Below are 24202 nucleotides of genomic sequence, written 5' to 3'. Positions count from 1 at the left end.
ATCCAAGGGCCTGCTTGGCAGAACACTCGTTCTGATTCTTCCCTCCTTGAAAATTGTGTACCAGAGTGCCCTTGTTAAAAATGCAGTGCCCTGGGGCCAGCAGGTGGTATAGTCATTACACTGCTGGACTCTCACATGGCCAACCATGGTTTGAGTCCTGGACTCAGTGGCTTAAAAATCACATCAGGCTTGTGTGCTTGTGTGCCTAAGATCCCAGGAAGAGAATGGAGAAGAAATTACAACGTAGCCATCTCCCTGCGAGGGTGGGGGGTGGTGGTGGTGATGGTGGTGGTGATTTCTCACTTTTCCTCTCACTCTCTCTCTCTTTGACAAGCACACGCACCCTATGGCAAAAACCTCTTAAAAAAAGAAAAAAAAACCAGTGTCCTGGGGCCAGCAGGTGATGTGGTGGTTAAGGTGCTGGACTCCAACATAGCCAATTGCGGTTCAAGTCCCAGACCTGGTGGCTTGCTTTCTCTCTCTCTCTTCCCCTCTTCTCTTGTCAAATTAAAATAAATAAGTAAATAAATAAATAAAGCTAAATAAAATGATTATTTTGTAAAAAAGGAATTTGCATTTTGGGACTGGCAGGTGGAGTGCTGGTTAAGGCACTGGACTCCCAGATGGCTGATTATGGTTCAAGTTCTGGACCTGGTGGCTTGCTTTCTCACTTTCTCTCTCTCTCTGGTCAAATTAAAAACAATAATAATAATGAGCAGAGGCCACGACCAGGCACAAAATGCTGGAATTGCCACTGGAGAGGAGTCGACTGCCTGGCACCCATTCTCCCGTCCCCCTGTCCCATTCACAATGCAGCCTGCTTCTGCAAAGTGGTATAAAGGGACTATATCTTCATCGAATTTTGTGTTGAAGACAGTGAAGATGTTAATGTAAATTTTGAAATATCCAAACTTACATTTAGTTGTCTCGGAAGTGATAAATTTAAATAAAATTGATCTTTTGCATTGTATTGATCCAAATGATTCCAAGCATAAAAGAATGCATAGATCAATTTTGTGTTGTTTACGGAAAGGAAAATCTGGACAGTCATGGCCAAGGTTAACAAAAGAAAGGGCGAAGCATAATTGGCTTAGTGTGAACTTCAATAATTGGAAAGACGGGGAAGACGATTCAGATGAAGACATGTCTAATTTTGATCGTTTCTCTGAGATGATGAACAACATGGGTGGTGACGAGGATGTAGATTTACCAGCAGTAGATGAAGCAGATGATGATTCACAAGACAGTGATGATGAAAAAATGCCAGATCTGGAGTAAGGAATGTTCTCATCACCTGGATTTTGAGAAAGAAAAAGAACTTCTCTGCAAGATTTCATAATTGAGAGAATTCCCGAGTTGTTGGCTCTAAAGGCAGATGCTGTATTTGCCTCCTTTAACCCATTTTCAACCTGTTTGTTTTTTAAAAGTCTTCACTAAGGGTTGATAAGTACCATTGTATGGGGCAGTATTTTTTTTTTTTTTTGAGAGGTTTTCACTATAGGGCCCGTGTGCTCGCCAGACAGACAGAGAGACAGAAAGTGAGAAATCACCCCCAAGGAGGATGGCCACACCGCAATCTCTTCCCCTCCATTCTCCTCTCGGGATCTTGGGCACACACGCACACGCGCATGCCATGAGTTTAAACCACCGGGCCTGGGACTCAAACTGCGGTCAACTACATGGGAGTCCAGCGACATAGCCATTACACTAACTGCTGGTCCCCTTAGATGGTTTTTGAAGCCTATATATTTGGTATTGTTTGGCCCTTAAGCTTTTACATCTCTTAGCATGGAGGACAAAGAAAGCTGTACATTGTTGCTTGAGAGTCTGAATATTTAGGCCAGATTTGTATTTGCACTGTCAGTGTGGCAAATGAGTTAAAAAAATGTTAATACACTATTGGATTTTTTCTTTCCTTTTTTGATTCAGCTTATACTAGGGCTGAAAAAACTCAATTTATGTTCATGACAGTGGGGATTTTTTAAATGTCTACATTCTTCCTAATAAACTGTTGGAAGACTTCTTGGCTGTCCTTTTAAATGTCTGGTTTACTGTAATTCATGTATTTACCATTTACTGAAATAGAGTTTTTATTTGAGGAAGAATTTGAAAGAATCCTCTGAAGAAAGAGGCTTGCTGTAATGTCACAGGAAACCTTTTAAAGTGGATCTGTAATGGAAAATTGTAGATGCACTTTGCAGCAGTTGGAGCAGAAAGTGTTATGATTTGATTGAAATAAAACTAAATGTGTTATCCTCCTCTTAAAAGAGTAATAAATAAAGTTAAATAATTTTTAAAAAATTGCATTTTGAAATTTCTCATACTCCTGAGGCAGAAAGCCCTCAGACAACTATTAGAAACAGTCCCAGACTCTCTCTGCTTACAAACTGTATGATGGCTGGCTCCTCTCAGCACTTCTTGGTTTAAATTACACCTATCCAGGGGACCAGCAGGTGGTGTGGTAGTTAAGGGGCTGGACACTCCCACATGACTGACCATGGTTCAGGTCCTGAACCTGGTGTCTTGCTTTCTCACTTTCTCTCTCTCTCTCTCTAGTCAAATTAAAATAAATGAATAAAATTAAATCATTATTTTAAAAAATAAATAAATTACATCCATCTAGAAAAGCCTTTCCTGGGACTAAGGGGGGAAAAAAGAGCCCCATTAGTACCTATATATTATTGTCTATTGCTTGGCTTTTCTTCTTCCTGACATTATATAAATCACTGAACTGTTTCTTTGCTTCACGTGATGGAAAGGTCCATAAAGATTTTTCCTTTACCTGTTTTGTTCAATGTGTCCTCAGTGTGTAAAACAAGGCCTTGCACAGTGATAGTACTTTAGAATATTCCTGAAAGAGTGAATTACCAACAAATCAGAATTTCAAGTAAATTTGGGACAGCCATAGCACAGCTTTTCTTCTTTTTCTAGAAGCAGGATCACTGTTTTAACTTGGATAGTATATATACCCTCATCGGGTCAAGGTTAAGAATTTTGGATTGGGATGGCCCCACAGCCTAGTGGTTAAGGGAGCTGGATCCCATATAGCAGGCCATGCTTGCTTTCTCTCTCTCTCTGTCTCATGCATGTGCCCTCTGACAATTAAAAAAAAAAAAAGGTTGGATAAAGACAATCAAGAGTCTTATTACCAGGAAAATAAAAATTAAGATGGGGCCAGCAGGTGGCATAGTGGTTAAAGTGCTGGATTCCCACATGACTGACAGTGGTTCGAGTCCCAGACCTGGAGGCTTGAACTCATGCCAGGTGCATGTATGTGTGCAAAATCCTGAGAAGAGATGGAGAAGAGGGGATTGCACGGTGGCCATACCCCTTGGGGGGTGATTTCTTGCTTTTTCTCTCTGTGTCTCAATCTCTCTGGTGAGTGGACATGCCATATAGCAAAATCATCTCATAAAAAAAAAAAAAAAAAAAAGATGGGACCAGCAGTTAGTATAATGGCTATGTCACTGGACTCCCACGTACTCGACTGCAGTTCGAGTCCTGAACCCAGTGGCTTAAACTCATGCTCATGCGTACATGCCCAAGATCCCGAGAGGAGAATGGAGAAGGGATTACAATGTGGCCATGCCCCCTGGGGAGGGTGATTTCTCGCTGTCTGTCTCTCTGTCTCTCTGGCGAGCGCATGTGCCCTATAGCGAAAACCTCTCCAAAAAAAGGACAAGAAAAAAAAAGAAATGAAGGGAGACCAGCTGTCTCACCTCGGCAGGTCACAGAGGAGCCCAGATTTTTGAGATGGAAACTCATGGGTAACAAGCCTGTGAACAAACATAAGGACTCATCTCCAGAACATCTCCAAGAGAACTTGCCTCCTCTTCCCATCTATTGTACTCTGCTTCTCATCTGCCTTTGCGTTCTCTTTATTCTAGGGATGTTTTTTTCATTTCTGCCTTTTCCCTTTTATATTCAGCTACTAAGTCTTATTTAAGCATATGTGCAGAAATGCACACAGTTTTAGATGACAGTTCCTTTCTTTAGAATTGTCCTCCTCTGGGGACCAGCAAGTGGCATGGTGGTTAAGGCACTAGATACGCCCACATTGCGGACCAAGGTTCGGTGGCTTGCTTTCTCACTTTCTCTCTGTGTGTGTGTGTGTGTGTGTGTGTGTTTCTTTGGTCAAATGAAAATAAATGAATGAATAAATAATTGTTTATTTTTAAACAATTATTTGTTTAATCTTATTTATTCATTCAATCACTTTCATTTGACCAGAGAAAGACAAACACACAGAAAGAAGGAAAGTGGGAAAGCAAACCACCAGGCCTGGGACTCAAACCATGTTTGGGACTCGAACCATGTTCGGCCACGTGGGAGTATCCAGCACCTTAATCACCACGCCACCTGCTGGCCATTAATAATTCTTTTTTAAAAGAACAAGAAAAAGAATTGTCCTTCTCTGGTGCTGGCAGATGCTGTGGTGGTTGAGAGCACTGGACTCCCACATGGCTAACCATGGTTCAAGTCCTGGACCTGGTGGCTTCCTTTCTCACTTTCCCTCTCTCTGTCTCTCTCTGGTCAAATTGGAAAATAATCATCATAATAAAGTTAAAATAATTCTAAAAAAATTGTCCTTTCCTTTGGTGACAAAATACACACTGATTAGAACATCATTCATTTGCTTTCTAAATCAATATCATAGACTTCAAGTTTGAGAAAACTTATGAGCTTACTTTGGTGCAACAAAATATCAAGGTCCATGCATAATTTTTTCATAATATCCATTTTCTAAGTGCATCTTAAAGAACTCACATATAGGTTTTTACTTCTATGCATTGGGAACATAAAGTCATGTGAGCCCCCCTGCCCCCCATCTACAATATAAATTTCTGGGATGATGAAAATGATAGAAGCTACCCAGTGGCTTAAAATTTTGCTGATGGCTTTGTAGCCACTACTCATATTTGACTACTGAGTACTTGAAAGGTGGCCAGTCTGCTTGAGAAATGAAGTTATAAATTCTTAAAATTTTTACTTAAAATTTAATAGCCTTAGGACCAGCAGATGGTGTAATTGTTACATTGCTGGACTCCCATGTAGTTGACTGCAGTTTGAATCCCAGACCTGGTGGCTTCAAATTCACACCGTGTATGTGTGTGTGTGTTCAAAATACTGAGAGGAGAATGGAGAAGGGATTGCGGTAGGGCCATCCCCATGGAAGTGATTTCTTGCTTTCTGTCTCTCTCTCTGGAAAGCACATGCACCCTATAGCAAACCACCCCCACCCCAAAATGTAAGTATCAAGAAAAATTATCATAGAATTTGAATCTCTTGGAGAAAGAATACATCAGCATATTGTTAAATTTATTTTTCTTGGGACCAGCAGTTAGTGTAATGGCTATGTCGCTGGACTCCCACATAGTTGACCGTGGTTCGCGTCCCACACCCTGGGCGTGTGTGCATGCATGCCCAAGATCCCGAAAGGAGAATGGAGGAGAAGGGACTGCAGCGTGGCCATCCCCCCTGGGGGGTGATTTCTCGCTTTCTGTCTCTGTCTCTGTCTGTCTGGTGAGTGCACCCGCCCTATAGCGAAAACCTCTCAAAAAATTATTTTTCTTAATTACTTTATTAAATTTATTTATTTATTTATTCATTTGTTCATTTCAATTTGACCAGAGAGGGAAACAGGGAGATAGAGAGAAAAAGTGGAAAACCAAGCTGCCAGGTCTGGGACACGAACCATGGCCGGCCATGTGGGAATCCACCTTGAACCACCTCACCACCTGTTGGCCCCTGATTTCTTTCTTTCTTTTTTTTTTTTTTAAGAATTATTTTTATTTTATTTATTTTTAATTTGATCAGAGAGGGACAGAGTATGTGGGGGGCAGTAAGAAAGCAAGCTGCCAGGTCAGGGACTCAAACTATGGTCAGCCATGTGAGAGTCCAGCACCCCTAACCACCATGCCACCTGCTGGCTCCCAAGACATAGCACTTAAAACACTTGTGTTCTAAGGTTAGAACACAATGCTTAAGTACCATTAGGAACAGTCTAGTCCCTCAAAATAATGTTTGTTTTTTAAAGGTTTTTGCTATAAGGCGTGCACGCTCGCCATCAACAGAGAAAGACAGAGAGATAGAAAGCGAGAAATCACCCCAGGGGTTTGGCTACTCCGCTATCCCTTCTCCTCCATTCTCCTCTCAGGATCTTGGGCACACAAGCACATTCGCCCGGTGTGAATTTAAGCCACCAGGGCTGGGACTCGACGCGGTTGGCTACATGGGAGTTCAGCAGCACAGCACAGCCATTACGCTAATTGCTGGCCCCATCTTTTTTTTTCTTTTTAAAAGAATTACTTTTTAGTTAACTTTATGTACATACGTATGTATTTATTTCAATTTGACCAGAGAAGGACAGAGTGAGTGAGAGAAAAAGAGAGGGAAAGTGAGAAAGCAAGCCACCAGGTGTGGGACTCAAACCACACTTGGCTCCACGGGAGTCCAGCACCTCTAACCACCACACCACCTGCCAGTCCCAATCATATGCTTCTTGAATATTATCTCCTTAAACCAGTTCCTTCATGTCCATTTCACCTAATACAGATACTAATACCCTCTGACAAGACTAGCTGGGCAATAAAGATATCACATAAAAATAATCTAACTTGGGGCCAGCAGATGGCATAATGATTATGTTGCTGGACTCCCACATAGTTGACCATGGTTCAAGTCCCAACCGAGTGGCTTAAAGCTCATGCCAGGCGCATGAGTGTGTGTGCCCAAAATCCAGAGAAGAGAATGGAGCAGAAGTGATTGGGGGGACCAGTAGTTGGCATAATTGCTATGTCACTGAACTCCCATGTAATTGACTGCAGTCTGAGTCCCAGACCTGGTGGCTTAAACTCGCACCAGGCATGTTTGCATGTGTGCCCAAGATCCCAAGAGGAGAATGGAGGAGAAGGGATTGCAGTGTGGCCATCCCCTCTGGGGGGTGATTTCTCGCTTTCTGTCTCTGTCTTTCTTGCGAGTGCATGCCCCCTATAGCCAAAAGAAAAAAAAAAAGTGATTGTGGTGTGGCCATCCTCCCTGGAACGGTGATTTCCCGGGGGGGAGGGGAGGTGATTTCCCAGTTTCTCTCTGTTTGGCAAGTGTACACACCCTATAGGAAAAAAAAAACTCTAAAAAATAATAATCTAACTTGATGCTCTCTCCATGGACTTTGTTTTGCTCACAACTCTGACCACAGGATCAGGTACAAAAGAATGGTTTGTCAAATCTTAATGAAACAAACTGACTCAATGTAAGGCTATTTCATAGGTTCCTTTGTACAATTAAAAATTCTAGGGAACCAGCAGTTAGTGTAATGGCTATGTCACTGGACTCCCATGTAGTCGACCGTGGTTCACATCCCGGACCCGGTGGCTTAGAACTCACGCCAGGCGCATGTGCTTGTGTGCCCAAGATCCCAAGAGGAGAATGGAGGAGGAGGGATTGCAGCATGACCATCCCCCTGGGGGGTGATTTCTCATTTTCTGTCTCCATGTCTCTGTCTGGCGAGTGCACACACCCTATAGCAAAAACCTCTCAAAAAAAAAAAAATTCTAGGGCTGGCAGGTGGTGTGGTGGTTGGGGCACTGGACTCCCACTTGACCAACCATGGTTCGAGTTCTAAACCTGGTGGCTTGCTTTCTTACTTTCCTTCTCTCTCTGTGTCTCTCTGGTCAAGTTATATAATAATAATAATGATAATGATAATAAAATTAAATAACTCTTCTAAAAATAACAAAGTAAAATTAAATTCTAAGTTAGGACTAGAAAGTAGCATGATGGTTAAGGTACTGGACCTCCACCTGACCAACTATGGTTCAGGTCCTGGACCTAGCAGTTTGTTTTTTCACTTTTCCTGTCTCTCTCTGGTAAGTGTATGTGCCCTACAGCAATTTTTAAAAAATTATCCTTTAAAAAAAAAAGATTTAATTTAACTTTATTTTTAAAAATTTGACCAGAAAGGGACAGAGCAAGAAAGAGAAAGTGAAAGTGAGAAAATAAGCTGCCAGGTCCACACTCAAACTTCAGTTGCCCATGTGGGAATCCATCACCCTTAACCACCATACCACCTGCCAGCCCCACCTATAGTAAATTTAAAAAATAATGGGCCCAGATGGTGTAACAGTTACTTCACTGGACTCCCACATGGCCGACCACAGTTCAAGTCCTGGATGCACCAGCTTGAAACTCACACCAAGCGCATGTATGTTCCCAAAATTCCAAGAGAATGACAAAGGGATTGTAGTATGGCCAACCCTCAAGGTGGGGAGTACCTTTCTCGCTTTCTCTGTATAGTGCATGCACCCTATAGCAAAAATCTCTAAAAAATAAAAAATTTGGGACCAGCAATTGGCATAATGGCTGTCGCTGGACTCCCATGTAGTCAACCGTGGTTTGAGTCCTGGACCCAGTGGATTAAACTCATGCCGGGCGTGTGTGCGTGCATGCCCAAGATCGCGAGAGGAGAATGGAGAAGGGAATGTGATGTGGCCATCCCCCCCAGAAGGTGATTTCTCGCTTTCTGTGTCTCTCTGTGTTTCTGGTGAGTGCATGCACCCTATAGCAAAAACCTCTCCAAAAAAACTAACAAATAAATTCATGTCAGGCATGTGTGTAAGTGCCCAAGATCCTGGGAGGAAAATGGAGAAAGGATTGAGGCAAGGCCTTCTGCCAGGGGTGGGAGTGATTTCTCCCTTACCCTCTCACTGTCTTTGTCTCTCTCTAGCAAAAGCATTTGGCCTAAGTCAAAAATTATTTAATTTTATTATTGCTTTTAATTTGACCAGAGAGAGAGAAAGCAAGCCATCAGATCTGGGACTTGAAACACAGTTGGCCACATGGGGTCTAGCATCTTAACCACCATGCCACCTGCTAGCTCCCCAAATTTTTAAAAATTAAAAAAATTATAAGGGACCAGCAGGTGGCGTGGTGATTAAGGTGCTGGACACTCCCACATGGCCGACTGCGGTTTAAGTACCGGACCTGGTGGCTTGCTTTCTCACTTTCCCTCTCTCATAAATAAATAAAATTATAAAAGTTTATGGTAAATGTCCTACTATTCAATTAATCCTTCATACTGGTATGGGGAAACTAAATTGACATACATGTAGCTCAACATTCTACTTAATCCAGTAGCCATCTGTCCACCATCTACCTATCATGTGGTTTTTCACTCGTAGCAATGTTCTGATTTTGACAAGACTGATGATCTTATGTGTGTTTGTTGTTGTTGTTTTTGGAGAGATTTTTGCCATAGGGTGTATGTGCTCGCCAGAAACACAGAGAGAGACACAGAGATAGAAAGCGAGAAATCAACACCCCTGGGGGATGGCCACATTGCAATCCCTTCTCCTCCATTCTCCTCTCAGGATCTTGGGCACGCATGCACACGCGCCCGGTGTTGAGTTTAAGTCACTGGGTCCAGGACTTGAACCGCAGTCAACTACATGGGAGTTCAGTGACATAACCATTATGCCATCTGTTGGTCCCAATTTTATTTGTTTTCTTTTTTCTTTCTTCCTTTATTTTTTGTCACAGGGTACGTGGGCTCTCTGGAAGGAGACAAAGAGAGGGAAAGTGAGAAATTACCTGCTAGAAGATATGGCCACGCAGAAATCCCTTCTCCTCCATTTCTTCAAGATTCCGGGCACATACACACATGCGCCCCATGTGTTTTTCAGGCTGCTGAGTCTGAGACTCAAAACGTGGGGAGTCAGACATGTGGGACCCAGCACCTTAACTGCCACACCACCTGCTGGCCCCAATCTTATCTGTTTTTAAGATTCACAGCACTTATTTCATCCACTTGAATGAACTCTGGCTTCCATCACTCATTTAATTGACACAATAGCAATTTTGTGTGTTTGGGTAACAGCAAGTGGTTCCTCTGTTTCAGTGCATACACTTTAATAATATGACTATATCAGGTTTTTCCCAGTCTCTGCATTGATAGTTTCTCTCAGCCATATAATGAACTAGAAATTTCTGCTCAACCCTTTCATGCTAGAACATATCTGAGATTTTTCCTATGGATTTTCTGGGACATAAAATAAGACATACTTGATTACTGAAGGCACAAGTACATTCATTGCATTTGTAAGGTTTTGCTCCTGTGAGAGTCCTTTGTTATCTCCTGAGGGTGCACATCTGGACGCAGACTGTCCCATCAGGACTACGTTCCTATCTGCTAGAAGGCCACTGACATTTAATGATGTCTGTGGAACCACAGAAGGCATTTGCACAGTCATCATGTTAACAGGGTTTTTCTCCTGCATGGCATCACTGGTATGTAATGAGAGGTGATTCTCTACAGGAATCTGGACCTTGACTGAATCTCCCTGTTTCTCCCTTGTGTGTATTTTCTTATGCTTAACAAGGCAAGACATATATGCAAAAGCTTTCCCACACTCCTTGCAGCCATAGGGTCTCTCTCCTGTATGAGTTCTTTGATGGACAATGAGTTTTTGCTTTGTGGTAAAGGCTTTTCCACATTCATTGCATTCAAAGGGTTTCTCTCCCGTGTGAATTCTTTGATGTTTAATGAGACCAGACTTTTGAGAACAGGATTTTCCACACTCACTGCACACAAAGGGAGTCTTTCCTGTGTGAAATCTCTGATGTGCAATGAGACATGTCTTTTGGATGAAGCCTTTCCCACATTCATTACATATATAGGGTTTCTCGCCTGTATGAATTCGCCGGTGTACAATGAGATTTCCTTTCTGGATGAAGCCTTTTCCACATTCGCTGCATATATAGGGCTTTTCTCCAGTGTGTGTTTTCTGATGTATGTTGAGCCGTGATTTCTTAAGAAAGGCTTTGCCACATTCAGTACACTCATAAGGTTTTTCTCCTGTATGTGTCCTTTGGTGTTCCGTGAGCATGAACTTTCTGGAGAATGCTTTCCCACATAGACTACATCTGTGGGGTTTTTCTCCTGTGTGAATAATCTGGTGATCAGTGAGCCAAGACTTTTTAATGAAGGCCTTCCCACATTCACTGCATATGTGAGGCTTTACCATTTTTTTAGTTTTCTGGTGCTTAGGACTAATAAATGGGGACTTAGTGTTGATGAATTTTTGATTTGCAGGGAATTTCATTTCAGTATAAAACTGTTCATGGTTGGCATGGAGAAAGGATTCTCCATTTCCAGTAAACACAGCAGGGTTCTTTATTTCACTACTACTGCCCTGGTTAACTAAAGTTAAATTTGATTTCATATTTTTTCCACGCAAGTCAAATATATCATGATGTTGTCTTAACAGGAACTGAGTTTTGCTCTGATGAAGAATATTTTCCCATGCGTTATGTTCATGCCATTGCTGCAACCTGTTCACTGCACTTCCATGATGTAAGTGCTCCCACAGATGAGCATCAGCTTCCCAGACTTCTACAAGAGAAAAGAACAGTGAGTTTCCATCGTCCTGATTTGGAATGAAGATATTTAGTGGCCTGATGGTGCTGCAGTAGTAACCCAATGTTCTGTGATGCTCTCCTTATAGAGAAGGGCTCAGGCTCACATCCTCAGCACACTGAGCACCTGTGTATGTCCATGATCTGGGCGAGTGAGGCTGGGGGTGGATCATGAAGACCCTATTGGGGGTACCTGTCTGTCTATCTCATGAAATAAATAAATGAACTGGGGCCAGCAGATGGTGTAGTGGTTAAGGCGCTGAATTCCCACATGGCTTACCACAGTTCAAGTCTTCAACCTGGTGGCTTGAAACTCATGCAAGGCACATGTGCATGTGTGCTCAAAATTCTGAGAGAATGGAGGAGAAGAAATTGTGGTGTGGCTATCCCTTAAGGGGGGATGATTTTCCCTTTCTCTCTGTTTCTACAGTGAATGCATGTACCCTATAGCAAAAATATCTCTTAAAAAAAGAGGGCCAACAGATGGCATAGTGGTTATGTCACTGGACTCCCACCTGGCTAGCCGTGGTTCGAGTCCTGGACCCAGTGGCTTGAAACTCATGCTGGGTGCATGTGCATGCATGCCCAAGATCCTGGAAGAATGGAGGAAAAGGGGTTGTGGTGTGGCCATCCCCTCTGAGGAGTGATTTCTCACTTTTCCTCTCACTGTCTCTGTATCTGTCTCTCTCCCCATCTCTGTATCTGTCTCTCTCCCCGGTGAGCACATGCATCCTAAGGCAAAAATAATTCTTAAAAAAAGAAACTATTAAAAAATACTTTGATGAGAGGTATTTCTTTAGTGATAATTTTATGACATGAAAGTAAATAAAATTCATGTTTTTGTTTTGTTTTGTTTTTAGTTTGCTATAGGGCACATGTACTTGTCAGAGAGAGACAGAGAAGAGACAGGGAGAAAACAGAAATCATCCCCTCTGGGAGATGGACATACTACAGTCCCTTCTCCATTCTCCTCTTAGGATTTTGAGTGTGGATATACAGACCTGGCATAGTTTTCAAGCCACCAGGTCTGGGATTCCAATCGTAGAGTGGGCCATGTGGGATCTGATAGTTTTTACCTCCATACCACAGGCTGGCCCAAAATATCATGATTAATATTCCTCTCACACTGGGAAAAACAATCATATGAACAAACCAAAAGATAAAAGCCGTTAGCATAGAAAAAAGGTTAGGTAATTCCTAATGAATAAATACAGAATTGGCGGCTTTCTAAATAAGGCTTTGTAAAACACGCGTAACTATGAAGATATTTAGTGGCCTGATGGTGCTGCAGTAGTAACCCAATGTTCTGTGATGCTCTCCTTATAGAGAAGGGCTCAGGCTCACATCCTCAGCACACTGAGCACCTGTGTATGTCCATGATCTGGGCGAGTGAGGCTGGGGGTGGATCATGAAGACCCTATTGGGGGTACCTGTCTGTCTATCTCATGAAATAAATAAATGAACTGGGGCCAGCAGATGGTGTAGTGGTTAAGGCGCTGAATTCCCACATGGCTTACCACAGTTCAAGTCTTCAACCTGGTGGCTTGAAACTCATGCAAGGCACATGTGCATGTGTGCTCAAAATTCTGAGAGAATGGAGGAGAAGAAATTGTGGTGTGGCTATCCCTTAAGGGGGGATGATTTTCCCTTTCTCTCTGTTTCTACAGTGAATGCATGTACCCTATAGCAAAAATATCTCTTAAAAAAAGAGGGCCAACAGATGGCATAGTGGTTATGTCACTGGACTCCCACCTGGCTAGCCGTGGTTCGAGTCCTGGACCCAGTGGCTTGAAACTCATGCTGGGTGCATGTGCATGCATGCCCAAGATCCTGGAAGAATGGAGGAAAAGGGGTTGTGGTGTGGCCATCCCCTCTGAGGAGTGATTTCTCACTTTTCCTCTCACTGTCTCTGTATCTGTCTCTCTCCCCATCTCTGTATCTGTCTCTCTCCCCGGTGAGCACATGCATCCTAAGGCAAAAATAATTCTTAAAAAAAGAAACTATTAAAAAATACTTTGATGAGAGGTATTTCTTTAGTGATAATTTTATGACATGAAAGTAAATAAAATTCATGTTTTTGTTTTGTTTTGTTTTTAGTTTGCTATAGGGCACATGTACTTGTCAGAGAGAGACAGAGAAGAGACAGGGAGAAAACAGAAATCATCCCCTCTGGGAGATGGACATACTACAGTCCCTTCTCCATTCTCCTCTTAGGATTTTGAGTGTGGATATACAGACCTGGCATAGTTTTCAAGCCACCAGGTCTGGGATTCCAATCGTAGAGTGGGCCATGTGGGATCTGATAGTTTTTACCTCCATACCACAGGCTGGCCCAAAATATCATGATTAATATTCCTCTCACACTGGGAAAAACAATCATATGAACAAACCAAAAGATAAAAGCCGTTAGCATAGAAAAAAGGTTAGGTAATTCCTAATGAATAAATACAGAATTGGCGGCTTTCTAAATAAGGCTTTGTAAAACACGCGTAACTATAAAATATAAGTGATTCACTGTGAGCAGCAGATCAGAGGCTGGAGGCCACCCTCTCCAAAGGGATAGGTTCATTCAATCCCCAGTTCCTTACTGAATAACAACTGTACACCAAGTGTGGTGCTAGTGTTGGGGTTGTTCATGGAGCCTATATGGTGACCTGGTAAAATAACTGAAAAGCACAAAGAAGCACAAGAAAAGCAGTTCCAGGTTGTGAAGAGTAGCTTGAAGGAGCTATGAAGATAGATGTGGAGGAAATCAGGTTATGGAGGGCAAGGCTCATTGACAGATTCATTGTTGAACTTGGTGTTGATTGTCTGTATGTTTTTGCTCACTGCTGTTATCCTATGATAGCATATACTGTGCTACCAGAAAAAAAAAAATTTTTTTTTCTTAGTTTTTTTTCCATAGGCCATGTGTGCTCACCAAAGATAGAAAGAGGGAAAGTGAGAAATCAGCCCCCAAGGGGATGGTCACATTGCAATCCCTCCTCTATTCTCACAATTTTGGGTAGACAGGCACACACAATTGGCATGTTTTTCAAGATGCTGGGTCCAGGACTCAAACCACATAGTCAGTCATGTGGGATCTAGTCACCTCAACCATCACACCACTGGCAGACCCAAGAAACATTGAAAATATTTTTTCTAGTTGAATTTGGATTCAACTTGGCACATGGGGTAGAGCACTGCTGTATAATGCTGGAGCCTTGTGGAAAGGCTCTGGGTTTGGATCCAGGTCAACCTGAGCATAACAGGCATGCCCATTGGTACATCCATGCTGCTGACTGGCTGAAGGGTTGTAGGAAGGATTATGGTGTGTTGAGACCCTGTAAGGGATGCCTGTCTTTCTCTCAGGAACGAAAAAAAAAAAAATTCATCATGGGGCCAACTAATGGTGTGGTGATTAAGGTGAGTGGATGCCACATGGCAGTTCAAATCTCAGATTGTGTGGTTGAGAAACATGCCAGGTACATGTTTGTGCATGCCCAAGATCCTGAAAGCAGGAAGAAATGGAAGAGAAAGGGTTGTGGCATGGCCATGCCCCATACGGGGATGCGTTCTTACTTTCCTTCTTTCTCTCTCTCTCTCTCTTTCTGGAAAGCATACATAGCCTCTAGCAGATTGAAAAAATTTGGGGGGCTGGCAGGTGATGAGCTGGACTCCCACATGACTGACAACAGTTTGAATCCCAGATGGGATGGCTTGCTTTCTCACTCTGTCCCCCATTACTCTGTCCCTCTCTGGTAAAATTAAAAAAAATATATATATGGATAAATAAAGTAATTCTTTAAAATGTTTTTTTTTTTTTCATTATGAAAAGTAGAGACCTTTAGGGAACCAGCAGTTAGCGTAATGGCTATGTCGCTGGACTCCCACGTAGTCGACCGCGGTTCGCGTCCCGGACCCGGTGGCTTAAAACTCACGCCGGGCGCGGATTGCAGTGTGACCATCCCCCCTGGGGGGTGATTTATCGCTTTCTGTCTCTATGTCTCTCTCTTTCTGTCTGGCGAGCGCACGCGCCCTATAGTGAAAACCTCTCAAAAAAAAAAAAAAAAAAAGTAGAGACCTTTAAAGAAAGATGTATAGGTAGGAAACATTTGAGGTAAGGCCAGAATAGCCAGGATTTGAGATGTTCAGGAGAGAAGAGAACTGAAAGATAAGGGGTTTTCTTGGATCAAAGAGGAGTCCAGATCCTTGCAGTTATAAGGACTCACAGGAGAGCTGCCATTAACATAGAACTAAAGTCTGTGTTAGGTAACATTAGAGGGATGTCAGTTTGGAGTCTCTGCCAGGAAACAGAGGGAATCTAGTTAATTAGAATGAAGAGCCCTGTGAAGAGTGAGGAGAATCAATGAGAAAATAAAAAACAGAACCTCTGAAGAGACTCAGTGAGGAAAAGAGAAGCAAACGCATAGAAGTGGGCAGTTTACTCTGAGGACTTAGTATCCAAGATCAGTGGAGATGGTTGTTGGAGACAGAAACCAGCCCAGACCTGAGAGATAAGCCAGAAGGGAAGAACGCAGAAGGGAGTAGAAAGCAACCCCATTCCCAGACCGAGAGCTGCAGGGACTTCATGGTCAATTGGATGGAGCTCCAAGCATGGGCTGTGTCTTAAGATGTTTGGCATCATTCCACAAGCCCAGATATTGTCCAAGTACTATATTAATGATAGTTATTAATCTTGTACCAGGGACATAGCCTACAAAGAATGTCATGTATTTGGGACCAGCAGATGGAGCAATGGCTATGTTGCTGGGTTCCCATGTAGTCGACTGCGGTTTCAGTCCCGGACCTGGTGGCTTAAACTCACACAGGGCACATGTGCATGTGTGCCCAAGATCTCGAGAGGAGAATGGAGGAAAAGGGATTGTGGTGTGGTCATCCCCCGGGGGGTGATCTCTTATTTTCTGTCTCTGTCTTTCTAGCGAGCATACACGCTCTACAGCAAAAAACTCCATACCCTCCCCCTCAAAAAAAAAGAATGTCATGTATATTGCACACCGTTCTTTATACCAAACTCCCTCACTGCTTATCTAATTTAGAATAAATGGGCTCTGTTCAGGCACAGTTTTGCTTTTACTGCAAGAGAGCTTTAGCCCCCTGCTTTAACTGGTTCTTTTTCTCCTGTCTCAATTCTTTGTGACATCCTACCTTCAAGTCCTGAGTTTCTCACAACGGGTGAAAGAGAAATGGGCACTACCCAGCAGGCAGGAATGGCAACAGTCAGGAATTCAAAATTCTCTCTTTAGAGAGAAGCCTGGGAGGTGGAATCTCACAGCAAAGGTGGTGGGAGAGCATGAGATGGAACTATTTGGGAATCCTAGGAAAGGTAAAATTGTACAAACAAAAAGTCCAGATGTAGATAAGATGGAGACAGATCAGATACCAGAAGAAACAAAGGGTACATTTTCTCTAAACTCCTACACAGAAAAAGAGGTCTCACCATGTTGGGAGAAAGATATGTGGAGGGAGGAGGCACTCTACGTTTCCTCAAGGCCCCCCCAGCTATGATAGCTTCTCTGACTGACTAGAAGGTGACTTTCACAGCCTCCTGCTTGGCAGGGTCTCTTGCTCACCTGAACAGGTGTCACCAGGCGCTCTATCATCTACCATCCAGAGTTCTCCTTGCTCCAACTTAGAGCGCGCATCTGGTTGGCTGACTTGATACCCTGTTCATGGGAAATGATAGATGACTTAGACACAAAAAAATGGGATTGGGGTCTGTAAAGATGACAGAACAGAGGGACCAACAGATGGCCTAATGGTTATATCGCTGGACTCCCAGGTAGTCAACCCTGGTTCGAGTCCTGGACCGGCAGCTTAAAACTCATGCTGGGGGGACCAGCAGTTGGCATAATGGCTATGTCGCTGGACTCCCATGTAGTCGACCACGGTTCGAGTCCCGGACCTGGTGGCTTAAAACTCACGCCGGGTGCGTGTGCGTGCATGCCCAAGATCCCAAGAGGAGAATGGAGGAGAAGGGATTGTGGTGTGGCCATCCCCCCTGGGGGGTAATTTCTCGCTTTCTGTCTTTCTCTCTCTCTGTCTGGTGAGCGCACGAACCCTATGGCAAAAACCTCTCCAAAAAAAACAAAAAAAAACAAAAAAAAACAAAAAACTCACGCTTGTGTGTGTGCATGCCCAAAAATCCTCAAAGAAGAATGGAGGAAAAGGGATTGTAGCATGGTCATTTCCCTGGGGGGATGATTTCTTGCTTTCTGTCTCTCTCTGTTTCTCTGGTGAGTGCATGGACCCTAGAACAAAAATCTATCTTAAAAAAAAAAAAAGATGACACAATATTACATTATAAGATAAAATAATTTTCATGCATAAAAAGAAGAATATATCTACTTATCTGGAACCAGAAAGAAAACTGAGAATCTACCATTTCAGAGCAAACAAACCCTGCAGAGCTTTCAGAAACTGAGAAAGAAAGGAAAGACCACCAACTGGCACCCTGAGTAGAGCAGCTGTCCTCACCCAGTGCCAGCAGATTGCTGTAGTTCTCCAACATCACATCCTGGTACAGATCCTTCTGAGCAGGGCCTAAGAGTTGCCATTCTTCCCAGGTGAACTTCACAATCACATCCTCTAGTGTCAGGGATTCCTGCAGTAACACAGACCATTTAATGGAATGAGTTTTTTCTGATACACAGGAAATGTTAAAGTTTTCTTGCTCATTTTTACTCTATTGGATTCATCTATTGAGCTGTCGAAAAAGTCATGATGTATTTTTTTTTGTTTTCTTTATGTGAAAATGCATCACAACCTTTCTGACAATTCTATATACCTGGTGCTATTTTCTTGTAAATACATTGTGTAAAAAAGTAAAATCCTGAAGGGACCAGCAGTTAGCGTAATGGCTATGTCACTGGACTCCCACATAGTCGACTGCGGTTCGCGTCCTGGACCCAGTGGCTTAAAACTCATGCAGGGTAAAAAAACCCAAAAAACAAACAAAAAAAGAACTCATGCCGGGTGCATGTGCATGTGTGCCCAAGATCCCAAGAAGAGAATGGAGTAGAAGGGACTGTGGCATGGCCATCCCCCATGGGGGGTGATTTCTCATTTTCTGTCTCTCTGTCTCTCTCTGTCTGTCTGGCGAGCACACACACCCTATAGCAAAAACCTCTCCGAAAAAAAAAAAAAAAGTAAAATCCTAATAAAATATTTTCTAATTGTAAATAAAGTCACCATCCATTAATGTGATTTATTAGTTTTTATAATGCATACATGTTAAACCTTGCCAAAAGAACTGTAACATTCACACATATTACATAACAAAGGATATATATATATACAGAGAACTGAGGAAAATACTTCACTTACTATTACCAGTTTATAAGAAAGGATACGGGACCAGCAGTTGGCATAATGGCTATGTCACTGAACTCCCATGTAGCCAATCGCAGTTCAAGTCTCGGACCTGGTGGCTTAAACTCATGCCGGGCGCGTGTGCGTGCGTGCCCAAGATCCCAAGAGGAGAATGGAGAAGGGATTGCAGCATGCCCACCCCCCCCCAGGGGGTGATTTCACACTTTCTATCTCTCTGTCTCTTTCTGGCAAATGCACGTGCCCTATAGCAAAAACTTCTCAAAAAAAAAAAAAAAAAAAAAAGGATACAACTCTTTTATTACAGACAGACAGCCTAATAGAGGAAAAGGTACAGGGCAGGGCAGAGGGATGGGGCATCCATACTCATCCACCCCAGAGCACTCCATACCTGTTATTTCTGTTTTTTTTTTTTTTTTTTTTTTTTTAAGAGAGATTTTTGTTATAGGGCGTGTGTTTGCTAGAGAAACAGAAAGCAGGAAATCACATTCGGGGGTGGGGAGGATGGCCATGCTGTAATCCCTTCTCCTCCATTCTCCTCTCGGGATTTTGGGCACGTGCACACACACGCGCCTGGTCTGAGTTCCAAGTTGCCTGGTCTGGGACCTGAACCCCGTTCGACTACATGGGAGTCCAGCAATGTAACCATTACACCATCTACTGGTCCCTCATTTAATTTTTTTTACATAGGCACAACTGACTAAATCACTAGCCATTGGTGATTAAGTCTCCAGTCCTCTTCCCTCCCTGGAAGTGTGTGTATGTGTGTGTGTGTGTGTGTGTGTGTGTGTCTTGGGGGGGTGAGAGTGACGATTTCAGTCCTCTATTCACATGGTTGGTTTTCCCTGATAACTGGCCTCTCCTCCTTAGGAGTGGCCCAAAAGTTACCTCATTAACACAACTTCAGGTTACACAAAACAAAAGATACCCCTTTCACCTTTACCCTCCAGTGCTATTTCAGGAACCAAGAAAAAACATCACAGCAAAAGATAATCCTATCATTTTTTTCACTTAAAAAATTACAAAGGTTTTTAGGAGCCCTGGCCTAGAATCAAGGATAAAACCCAAAATATATATTTATTATATCACAATTATAATATGCTAAACATATAGTGAACTGTAATGTACAACTGAGAAAAATATCCAGAATGTAGCAGAGAGACTGTGAAAATATAAAGGAGTTGGCTTGTACATTCTTAGAATTATGATTCATTCATGTGCTAAAAAAAATACTAGATGTCTGTGTCTATGTCTGCAGATAGATAAACAGAGGGGAACTCATATTTGTGGAAAAATGGAAGTAAAGTATAAGTTTACTTATCTATTTTCTTAAGAGATTTTTGCTATAGGGTGCGAGCACTCACTGGAGAGACTTTAAGAGACAGAGAGAAAAAGTGAAAAATCACCCCTCAGGGGGAATGGCCATACCACAATCCTTTCTCCATTCTCCTCTTGGGATTTTGAGCATGTATGCACGTACCCTGGTGTGAGTTTCAAGTTACCAGGTACAGGACTAGAACTAAGGTCAGCCATGTGGGAGTCCAGCGCTTTAACAACTATGCCTCCTGCTGGCCCCTATTAGGAGTTCATTTTGATGTAAAAACATTTTGAAATTCACAGATCACTTTTTCACAACACACAATTTCCATGAACTAAAGACCTCTCCCCACTTTGTATACTCTTTTTTTTTTTTGGAGAGATTTTCACTATAGGGCGCATGCACTCGCCAGACAGACAGAGAGAGACATAGAGACAGAAAGTGAGAAATCATCCCCCAGGAGGGATGGTCACGTCGCAATCCCTTCTCCTCCATTCTCCTCTCGGGATCTTGGGCACGCATGCACACGTGCCCGGCGTGAGTTTTAAGCCACCGGGTCCGGGACGCGAACCGCGGTCGACTACGTGGGAGTCCAGCGACATAGCCATTACGCTAACTGCTGGTTCCCATGTATACTCATTTTTTTAATACGCATACAGCACATATTCATTCACAGACACAGTGATAGTCCACGTGGCTGACCTTAGGTCTAGCCCCTTCCAGAAATTGGGTTAATAACTTTTGGTTCTATTCTTCCAGAGGTTGGAACTGATATAGCATGGCCCAAGGGCCTCATTATGGATCACACATTCAAACTGTCTGGAGGTCAAAGCACTCAAGGAAACAAAGATATTCCTATTAGGCAGGGCATTCCAGGGCTTAGAGAGCATCCTCCAATAGTATGAGGGCAAAGGCCAGACCTCTCTTTGCATAAGGTCAATTCTTTTTTTTAAGAATTATTTCATTGGGGACCAGTTGTTGGCATAATGGCTATGTCGCTGGACTCCCACATAGTCGACCGTGGTTTAAGTCCCGGACACAGTGGCTTAAACTCATGCCAGGCACGTGTGCGTGCATGCCCAAGATCCTGAGAGGAAAATGGAGAAGGGACTGTAGTGTGGTCATCCTCCCACAGGGTGATTTCTCACTTTCTGTCTCTCTGTCTCGCTCTGTCTTTCTGGCAAGTGCACATGCCCTATAGCAAAAACTTTTCTTAAAAAAAAGAAAAAAGAATTATTTTATTGGGAATGGCAAGTGGCGTGGTGGTTAAGGGCGCTCGATTCCCACATGGCTGACTGTGGTTCAAGTCTTGCTGGATCTGTTGTTAGTGAAACTGCAGAGAGATATAGGTCTAAAAAAAGTCACGTGTTTAATCAAAACTGGCCCCAAAAGACAAAAAAAAACAACTCCATGACACCAGTTATCTTCTCATCTTCAGCCAATTAATATCCCAAAATGAATGGCTTTACATTCCATTTCCTCTTCCCCCATTTTCTCTCTTTCTTTCTTTCTTTTTTTTATATGATCAGTTATTTAATTAGGTTCTTGACAAAAAAATCTAGAATACCAATTTGTGAGGATAGACTCCATTTGTAAAGGCAAACATGGATCGCAGGTAGCCCTGGAACAGCTTTGATTTTTGGCAAAAGTTGCGAATCCACAGCTTTCTGACCAATCTTGCGCTGCTCTGAAATCTCGTATCTCTCCATCTCTGTGTCGAAGATATCACCTTCCTGGTGTCTGGGCTTCCACAGTTTCTTTTTCTGAAATAAGCATCGGCAAGGTGCTTTGGGATTTTTACTTTGCTAATATCAATTTTCGTGGAGGAGGCAATGACAAATTTCTGGTGTGTTCTACGCAGTGGAACTCGATTGAGAACCAGCGGTCCAGTTCCAAGTAGCAAGCCACTGCTCAGCTGCTTCAGGAAAACCACTCTCTATCCTCTGTGGTGTCTAGTGAGGATGATCAGAATGGTCCCAGGAGTGATGCTGGCTCGCAGCTTTCTCACATGCTGACTGAAGGGTTTTTTCCCTTGGCTCAACAGCTTTCGAGGTACATCTTCAGTAGGATAATACCTAGGCATTTTGCGCAGTTTAACCATCTGGGTACCACCATTCTTGTCTCCACCAACCGGTTTTGTGACAGTCGCAAGAACCTTCTCCTTTTTCTTTTCAATCCTGGATTTGGTGGCCGAGTATTTCCTCTTGTACATGGTCTTCCTGGAGTACATGGCAGACCGGGAGTATCTGCTGATGCCCCAGACTAGGACGGGGTTTCGGCTGCAATGGGGCTTCCCCTTCTTGGGCTTTTTAGCCTTGGGGTCACCCTTTTTGACCTTGCTACTGGCATCAGCCTTCTTGGCTTCAGGTTTCTTCTCCTTAGTATCCTGCTTTGCAGCTTTATCGCCTGCCATCGTGTATAGTGGGAAAGACTCTTCCCCCATTTTCTACCCTTACAAAGAATAAACCTGGGGCCAGTTCAGAGTCATGACTTTCTCTTGTATGTTTATTTTTATATTTATCTCTAATCCACAACCCCCCACTCAAAAAAACATGTTGTGCCAAAGGAGTCCCAACAGAAAAAAAACGTGGCTTGATCACATTCCATTGGAAAGTACTTTTTCCTTCTTTTAAAATTTCTGTCTGTCTGTCTCTTTCTGGCAGGGGGAGGGAGTAAGTCCTTTAGCAATAAAAAGAAAAAAAAAGAATGATGAAAGAAATTTCCTGAGACCAAAGTGCCATGAAATACTGGCATGTTCCCAGGAAGTGACCTGTTATTTATTCAAAACTGGTGCATACCATGTAAATTACAATGATTATCTGGTGGTACTGGCTGTCAGAGATATTCTGTACCAGCTGACAGCTAATGTAACCCATAGGATTCTCTAGTCATGCATGATGTTCCACTGTAGCAACTTACTGTTAGTCCTATAAACAAAACATATTCCTTATGTTGAATTTAAAGACTAAATCTATTTTTCTCTAGATCCTGCTTTTTGAAATTTTTACTTTTCAGATTAATGAAACTTATTTTTCCATTACAAATTACCTCTACAAGGGACCAGCAGTTAGTGTAATGGCTATGTTGCTGGACTCCCATGTAGTCGACCACGGTTCACGTCCCGGACCCGGTGGCTTAAAACTCACGCCAGGCACGTGTGCGTGTGCCCAAGATCCCAAGAGGAGAATGGAGGAGTAGGGATTGGGGTGTGGCTATCCCCCCTGGGGGGTGATTTCTTGCTTTCTGTCTCTGTCTTTCTGGCGAGCACACGCGCCCTATAGCAAAAATCTCTCTCTCACTCTAAGGACAAAACCTCCACCAAAAAAAAAAAAAAAAAAAAAAAAAAAAAGCCCACTGACAAATGACCTCTACAAATCCTTAGAGAGGTAAGGAAAGAATAAAACAAAAGTCAGTTACCTGGGCCTGGATCATTTTCTTCTGTTTCCAGAAAACAGTTGGCAACCTGAATGCTTTATCTTTATGTCTTCTGGATCTGCTCTACATTTCTGTTCAGAAATCTCTGTGGTGAATCAAATGTGCCTCTAGAAATACTGATATCCAAATCCTGCTTCTCCTCTTTCATGTGGTTCTTTTGCTACTAAGGAGAGAGGACTTCTAGGAAAAAAAAGAGAATTCTATTTAATTACTAGGTCGTTGAGAAAGGCATGATGCATTTTTGCAAAGAAAAATACATCATGACTTTCCTGACAACCCAATAGTATATGTATTTTAAGATTTTATTTATTATTATTATTATTTTAAACATGTTATAGGGCATGTGTACTCACCAGAGAGAGACAGAGAAAGAGAGAAAGCAGGCCACCACATTTAGGTCTTGAGCCGTGGGCAGCCATGTGGGAGTCTAGCACCTTAACAACATGCCACCTGCTGACCCCAATAAATAAACTTAAAAAAATACACACACACACACACACACACTAGAGGGTCCAGCAGGTGGCATTATGGTTAAGGTGTTGGACTCCCACGTGGCTGGCGGCTTGTTCTCTCTCTCTCCTGTGAGTGCACGTGTCCTATAGCAAATTAAAAATAATAACAAATAATACTTTTTAAAAATTATTTTATTTAACTTTATTTATTTGCTTATTTTAATTTGACCAGAGAGGGACAGAGTGAGAGAGAGGA

At 42.7% G+C, this 24202-nt stretch overlaps 1 protein-coding gene and 1 pseudogene across 1 annotated transcript in view; one reads left to right on the top strand and one right to left on the bottom strand.

Moving 5' to 3' along the window:
* The first annotated feature begins 743 nt into the window (after positions 1-743).
* Positions 744-1450, top strand: LOC102477935 (prostaglandin E synthase 3 pseudogene; annotated as a pseudogene).
* An 8434-nt stretch (positions 1451-9884) lies between these two features.
* LOC102478362 (zinc finger protein 615) overlaps positions 9885-24202 on the bottom strand; it is a 41650-nt gene continuing 27332 nt past the window's right edge. The window contains exons 8-10 of the mRNA XM_027775400.1: positions 17890-18016; positions 16986-17078; positions 9885-11389 (exon numbers count right to left, since the gene is read on the bottom strand). Of these exons, the coding sequence (XP_027631201.1) occupies positions 10026-11389; positions 16986-17078; positions 17890-18016 (1584 nt within the window). The 3' untranslated portion in view covers positions 9885-10025. The remainder of the gene's footprint in view (positions 11390-16985; positions 17079-17889; positions 18017-24202) is intronic.

The sequence above is a fragment of the Tupaia chinensis genome, unplaced genomic scaffold (assembly GCF_000334495.1).
Source record: "Tupaia chinensis unplaced genomic scaffold, TupChi_1.0 Scaffold000559_1, whole genome shotgun sequence".
NCBI classification, from domain to species: domain Eukaryota; kingdom Metazoa; phylum Chordata; class Mammalia; order Scandentia; family Tupaiidae; genus Tupaia; species Tupaia belangeri.
The sequence above is the reverse complement of the archived record's forward strand: the minus strand, read 5'-3'. Positions and strand labels throughout refer to the sequence as shown.